This window comes from Phoca vitulina, unplaced genomic scaffold (assembly GCF_004348235.1).
Source record: "Phoca vitulina isolate PV1807 unplaced genomic scaffold, GSC_HSeal_1.0 scaffold18, whole genome shotgun sequence".
Classification (NCBI taxonomy): domain Eukaryota; kingdom Metazoa; phylum Chordata; class Mammalia; order Carnivora; family Phocidae; genus Phoca; species Phoca vitulina.
In genome coordinates this window covers 34,039,631-34,046,141 of record NW_022589721.1, presented here as the reverse complement: position 1 = coordinate 34,046,141, position 6,511 = coordinate 34,039,631, and the positions used below count along the sequence as shown (strand labels likewise).

At 64.0% G+C, this 6,511-nt stretch overlaps 1 protein-coding gene across 2 annotated transcripts; it reads left to right on the top strand.

Annotated features, from left to right (window-relative positions):
* The first annotated feature begins 339 nt into the window (after positions 1 to 339).
* Positions 340 to 3,997, top strand: LY6E (lymphocyte antigen 6 family member E). 2 transcript variants are annotated; one of them, XM_032416063.1, is made up of 4 exons: positions 340 to 504; positions 2,370 to 2,475; positions 2,840 to 2,959; positions 3,036 to 3,997. In XM_032416063.1, the coding sequence occupies exons 2-4, from the start codon at positions 2,424 to 2,426 to the stop codon at positions 3,254 to 3,256; spliced, it is 393 nt and encodes a 130-aa protein (XP_032271954.1). In that variant the 5' UTR covers positions 340 to 504; positions 2,370 to 2,423; the 3' UTR covers positions 3,257 to 3,997. The 2 variants fall into 2 exon arrangements, with proteins under 2 accessions (XP_032271954.1, XP_032271955.1); XM_032416064.1 differs by having other exon boundaries at positions 2,331 to 2,475.
* The last annotated feature ends 2,514 nt before the right edge of the window (positions 3,998 to 6,511 follow it).

Here is a 6,511-nt window from a genome sequence, read left to right as displayed (position 1 = left end):
TCGGCAGAAGGGACGCGAGCCCTCCCTGAGCGCGGCCGCCTACCGGTGGGCCCCCGTCGCCGCCCCCACACGCTCGCCACACGTCGCCCGGCTGCCCCGCGATGACGCGCGCCCCGCGTGGGGACCAGAAGGACCGGCCGGACGGGCCAGCGACACCTCCCTGGGGCTGGGCTTGGGGTCTGAGGTGGGGGCCTGCCAGCCCCGCCCGGTCCGGGAACTCGGAGTCTGCCCCCGCCCCCGCGCCCAGGAACGCCAACCCCGCGCCCGCCCGCGGGAGCCCCGGCTCCGCCCCTGCTTCCTCCCCCGCCCGCGGGAGCGCCGACTCCGCCCCGCCCGCCCCTGCGCCCCGAGCTCGCCCCTGCTCCCCTCGCCAGCACGAGCGCCGACTCCGCCTGCGGTCCCCCGCCCGCCGCGGCTGCCGACTACCGGGAGTCCCGGGGTGTCGTGCGCTTGGGCTCCAGACTTGGGTAGCTCGGCGAGGCCGTGGACCTGCGTCTGCCCCGCGTGAGTCGGCGGGGCCCGGACCGGGGCTGGGGGAGCGGGGACGACCCCCTTGGCACCGGGCAGGACGGGGGGGGGCGAGCAGGGTGCCGGGAAAGACGCGGGAGGGACTGGAGGAGGCTGGGAGTCCGGGCTTACGGGTGGGCTTGGCGCTTGGGGGCTGAGCCTCCACTCCCATCCCCCAGCCCTCCCAGCCCTTCCGAATATTTCCCGAGATCGGGGCTGGAGCGGGCGCAGACCAACACCAGGCGCCCTCCCTGGCTGGGTGACCCAGAGCCGCGCAGGCTTGGGGCCCATCACCCGACTCTAGGTTCCCCTTCACCTCTCCCGTGGGGACTGGCGAGGGGCATCGTTGCTGACTTAAGAAGGGGCCTGGGATCTTGGCGGGGCAGCAGGATGGGAAGAATTGAGTGCCCTTCCTGGTGGACCACCCTGGGGACTGGAGCCTACTCTGGGAAGGGGTGAAAGCTCCTTGTTTGCCAAAGATTATGCAAGCATATGAGGTGCCTAGGAGCCTCCACCCCCAGCGCCCCCCACTCCCTACCCCCCTACTGAGCCATCTGGCTCCTTCCGATCTTTGATCTTGGGGGACAAGGACTAGCTCCTACCTCTGTAGTGGCCCCCAGTCCCTGGATGCCTGGCCTTGTCAGAAATCAGCCCTGCGAGCCTGGGGGAGGAGTGGGCAGTCTGGGTCCCAGATGGCACTGTCCCCGAGGCCCACTGGTTCCCCTCAGGGCCCCTTGGCCTGACCCTGCTCATGTCCATCCACTCCAGCCAGTGCCCCGACTCAGCCCAGAGGGGCCTGTTTGGTTGGGGGCCTGGCAGGGGACAGTGGGGACACAGGCTGTGACCGGTGGCTGTGTATTCCAGAGCTTCCTTGAGAACAGCTCAGTTTCTCCAGGCCCAAACCTCACTTTACAGAAGAGGAAACTAAGGCTCCTTTCTCCCTGAACTAGCTGGATCTGGAGCTGGGCTCGGCACTACTCTTGGGCATCTGCAGCTCCTGCCCCCAACCCCAGGATGTCATCCCAGGCCTAGAACTGGGCCAGGGAAGCCTGTTGTCTCCCTGGCATTCTTCTTCCCAGTGCCTGGGACCTGCTCCCCAGGCCCAGAATGCCCTTCCCACACCCATGGCGTCCCCAGCCGAAGAAGGCACCAGACTGCTCCTCCCACACCATGCCTCCTGCCCAACAGGGAACCAGAACCCCAGCTGCTCCCCTCCCTGTGCTTTCTCCGCCCACTGCCACTGGTGTCTGCCCAGGAGAGGGTCCTGGTGGAGGGCACCAGGCAGCCCCCATAGACTCCTATCTACCTAGCTGAGACTCGCTGAACCTCTTTTTCAGGCACGAGATGGGGGAATAGCAGATATTTATAGGTTCGCTGTCGTCAGCTTTGAATAACATAGGGAGAAACATAGAAAACTGCTGGAGGTGGGCACTCGGCACCCAGCCCAGCCCGAGTCCCTCATGTCAGGAATGGAGCTGGCTCATGGAAAGTCCTGGATGCAGGCCAGCTAATATTCCTGGCCACTCTCCCCCTAGCCCCAGCACCACCAGCAGGGGCCACTCTCCTGGCCTCCCTTTCTGTGTGATCCTGAGATCTTTCATGAGCTCCCTCACTGGCCCCAGCAGCAAGCACCACAGGCTGGGGGACGGGTCTCAACTAGAAGGAGTGGGCACACTGAGGGGTAGGGGGGAATGGGGCAGGAAGACCCTCTGTGTGCTGGCTGTGCTTCTGCCAGGGATAGGCCCCCCTCCCCCCTGCCCCTCCGTCTATCAAATGGGGGCAGCGCAGCTCCCAGGGCCTGAGACTCCGGCCCCTCCTCCCAGTGGGCAGCCCGGTCCCCCACCGAGTTGTTCTCTAAGCAGGACCAGTATCTTTGGCTTTGTGAGGCCCCAGACCGGACACCGGTCTCCTCCAGAATGAAGGTCTTCCTGCCCATGCTGCTGGCTGCCCTGCTGAGTGTGGAGCAAGGTGAGATGCCCCTTGGGGCCCCGGGCCGTTGGCTGAGCTGTGCTTTCCTCCTGGACTCCCCCGAGTGGTGCCCAGGGGCCCTTCAGGCCTGTTCCTGACTGACCTGCTGTGGCCGGCCGAACGGTCCTCTCCCCCAGCAAAGCGGGTCCCTGCTCCTTGCTGCTCCCCCGGAGGCCTGAGTTCTGACCCTGACACACCTAACGCTGTGCTTTGGGACGTCTGGAGTGTGATGATTGCTCGAATAACATTGGCAAATGATTGGGAGGTGGTTGAGTGTTGGCTCGGGACTGGCAGGGGACATGGCTGGAAGACATTCCAGGGCCCAAGACAGGTGTCACCTGCAGCGTCTCCCCTTCTTCTGCAGCCCACTCCCTGGTGTGCTTCTCGTGCACGAACCAGAACAGTAACTTCTACTGCCTGAAGCCGACCGTCTGCGCGGACTCCGACAGCTACTGCGTCACGGTGTCCGCCTCCGCCGGACTCGGTGAGTGCTGGCCGCCGCCCCTCCCCGCGCGGCCGCCCCCCCCGCCCCGCCCTCACCGCCTTGCTGTCCTGTGCAGGGAACCTGGTGGACTTCGGCCACACCCTGAACAAGGGCTGCTCCCCGATCTGCCCCAGCCCCAGCATCAACGTGGGCGTGGCGTCCGTGGGCACCTACTGCTGCCAGAGCTTCCTATGCAACTTCAGCACCGCTGGCCGGGGACTGCGGGCCAGCGCCGCAGTGCTGGGCCTCGGGCTCCTGCTCAGCCTGCTGTCCGCCCTGCAGCGGCTCGGGCCCTGACCACTGGGGCCCGGCAGCTGGCCCAGACTCCCCCAGCTCAGGAAGGAAGGCCCGCGCCCCCCCCCCCCCCGCCCCGCCAGCCCCCGAAACGATAGGGAAGCCTCTTCCTCTGACTCTTCACCCTGCTCGATCCCAGCGCTCTCCGCCGTCGGTGCCCACGGTCAGGCCTGCCCCTTGCGCCCCCATCTCCCCTCCGAGGCGGCCCCTGACCTCACTTCTCGGGCGGGGATGTGACCTCCTCAGGTTGGAAGGGCTGAGGGCCCGGAGTCAGAACTGAGTCCTGGGGACACCCTGGGAGGGGCACGTGCACCCCAGGCCCTGCTCCGTGTGTCCCCAGGTGGGGTGGGAGATGTGCTTTGTGCCACTGTGTCCCAGGGGGACCAGCGTGCTGTTGTCAGAGGTGAGTGCATCCTTTCAGCTGTGTGGACGGGTGCGTGTGTGCGCCCCCGTGCGTGCGCGCAGTGAGCCGGGCCGTGGCGGGGGGCGGAGACCCGAGTCCAACGTTAGCGGTGGCTGAGCCACCCGAGCCCCAACAACAAAGCTGCTTCTCTCTCGCCTTTCTGCGTCCCACGTTCACCCACTTTAACGGTGGCCTTTTGGAAGAAGATGGGCTTCCAGTGCGTCTGGGTTTAGGCCGCTGGACCCAGGAATTAGCCCCCGCCCCCCAGCTGCGGTACCACCCCCCCTCCACCCCCACATTGGAGTCGGCCTGCTGCTTTGGTGCCTCAAATAAACACATGTTCTCCACCTTTCACACTCTGGCTGTGGCTGCATGTTTGGGAGTCCCCCTCCCAGCAGGGGCCTAACGTGGGGGGGTCCCCCTGTGGCCCATATCGGGGAGAGGGCTCCCCCGAGTCCACAGCTCGCTGCCCTAAGGCCTAGAAGGGGACCTCCCTAACCCTAACCCGCATCCTGCACTCTTTCCCATGCCAGACCAGGCCGGGCCACGTGGGAAGTTCGTCCTCAGGCAGGACAAAGGCAGGAAAGGGCAGGACCGGGAGCAGGGAGGGCGGCCAGTCTGCTTTTGGGAGGGAGGCGGCACCCTCCAGAGGGAGGAATGGTTTGGACAGGGAGCAGGCGAGGAGCCTGCAGGAGATGCACGGGGGACGGGCACCAGCGTCCGGCTCTCTGGGATTTGAGAATAGGATGCGGGGGGCCGTCGGGCCGAGGTGGGCACAGGAAAACCTGGTTGCGCAGGCAGGGGCCCGGTGAGCGGGTGAGCGAGACCCCTGCCCTGAGCCCACTTCTGCTCTGCAAGCCACGTTGTGTCTGTGGTGACCAAGGAAGCCATCTGCAGGGCCCGCTGCCGGGGAAGGCTCTGTGTTCGCAGCCCAGGGCTTCTCTGATCCCGCTGGCGGTGCGGCGGAGCCTGTGGCACGTCGGGGCGCTCTGGGAAGGCGGGACAGGTCGGCGTCCACTTGGTGCTGGCAGGATGGGTCTGAGGACCCAGAGGGGCCCCGAAGGACCCGCCGAGAGGGTCCATGGCTTCATGCAGGCTAGAAATGAGATGGGAGCCAGGAGGAAGTGAGAGCAAAGTGTACTGACGAGCGCAAGGGCTAGAGTATAGTGGATGGAGCGTCTGGGAGACTCCCTGTCCCTTCGGGTTAGGGGTTCCTATTAGGAAGGGGTCCGGGCTACTGTTCCTTCAGGAATCCAGGGTAGAGTCCCATCAAAGGTGAGTGTCAGGTGAACAGTGGGTGTTAGTCCGAGATTCACTGAGGGTGGGGGTGTTGATGCCAGCATCGGCCCAGGTTTGTTGGAGGCTCGTGTCCTGGAACGTGTTTGGGACCCCGTTCTTCCAGGTGTTACCAGGTGTTTGGGGCCTAGGAGGAACTCAGAACGGTGAATTGTCTTGCCTCCCCCTGGAGCGGAAAACAAGCTCTGGTTTACACAGACGCAAGGGGCACTACAGGGCATGAATCACTGTGACCAAGCGGAGAAATAGCAGGACAGAGACTTTGCGAAATGCAGTCCCTTCAGCGTCCCTGGCCCACACACGCCTGCACACCCAGGTTGTCCTGGGCTGGCCAGAAGCTCCGGCGTGCCCATGTCCAGCGACCGCAGAACACTGTCCAGCAGGGTGGGACAGTGGTCAGTGTGGGGCTCAGGATCCTGGCCCATCTCCAGGGAATCCCTGAGATCAGGCATGGGCACGGAAGCATGGAAATGTCATTGTCACGGCCACCAAAGGGGGACAGCCAGCCAATACACACAGCCAGGTGACAACGCAGTGATTGCGCCCAAGGAAGGGACAGCCCCCAAATAAGCGGGGCAGGAGGGATCTGCCCCAGTAGGGCGATAAGAGGAAGGAGACCCAGGCCCAACCAGTACCTTGTAGAAGGATCCAGAAGCACATCAGAGCAGCCTGACTGAGATTCAGTGGGCAGTGAGCATGTGATTCGCCTGAATGGGTCAGGCCAGCATTAAAAACAAAAGAAGGGGCACCTGGCTGGCTCTGTGGAGTGGGCAACTCTTGATCGTAGAGTTGGAAGTTCGAGCCCCAGTTGGGTGTAGAGTTCACTTAAAAAAGATTTTTTTTTTTTTTAAAGAAAAAGAATTCAAGGAGCTAGAAATCAGAATGTCCCCCAGATACACTGGCAGGTGTTGTCACAGACAATTCCGCTTGGGGCTCTGAGTCCCCGGGTAGAATGCATTAACCGTGCTGTTCACTCAACATAGATCAAGCGAGCTCGCTCGCGTGGCTCAGACTGGCGAGGTGAGACCTGCGGGCTGTGGCGGGTTGGGCAGAGGAAGTTGCACAAGTGGACCTGAAACGTGAGAGCCTGGTCAGGAACTTGGACTTCACGCTGGGGCAGTGGCAGGACACCTGTGGACCCTATGCTCCCTTCCTGCTAGTAGCCTCTTAGGCTTGCATCTCTGGCGCCCTACTGTTTCCCAGGGGCTGTTCATCTCTTACTACCCTTCCTACACCTGCACTCAGAGATGGTAATGCTTCTCCGTTTTCAGAAGCCCCCGTGAGGCTGCGGGCTTGAAGCCACTTGCACTACTGGGTGGGTGACCCTCGGGCTCTGCACTCCCTCTGCTCTGGGTGGGAGGGCCAGGTCCTTAACGGCTGGGCTCAGAGGCTGGTGGCCTCCCTGGTTCCTGCTGCCCCTCTTTGGGGAGGGGAGAGGCTGGGGGCTGGGCGGGTGCAGGCCGCCTGTGGGAGCAGCAGGAGGTGGGGTGGGGCTGGGTGAGAAGGGGCGGAGGGGTGGGAGGAGGAGCCCAGAGCTTTAAGTTTCCATTTCCTGCAGC

Excerpts from the sequence above, each read along its gene's own strand:
- LY6E (XM_032416063.1), top strand. The coding sequence starts at position 2,424 with ATGAAGGTCTTCCTGCCCATGCTGCTGGCTGCCCTGCTGAGTGTGGAG. Across the intron at positions 2,476-2,839 it reads CCTGCTGAGTGTGGAGCAAG|CCCACTCCCTGGTGTGCTTC; the intron begins GTGAGATGCCCC and ends CTTCTTCTGCAG. Across the intron at positions 2,960-3,035 it reads GTCCGCCTCCGCCGGACTCG|GGAACCTGGTGGACTTCGGC; the intron begins GTGAGTGCTGGC and ends TGTCCTGTGCAG.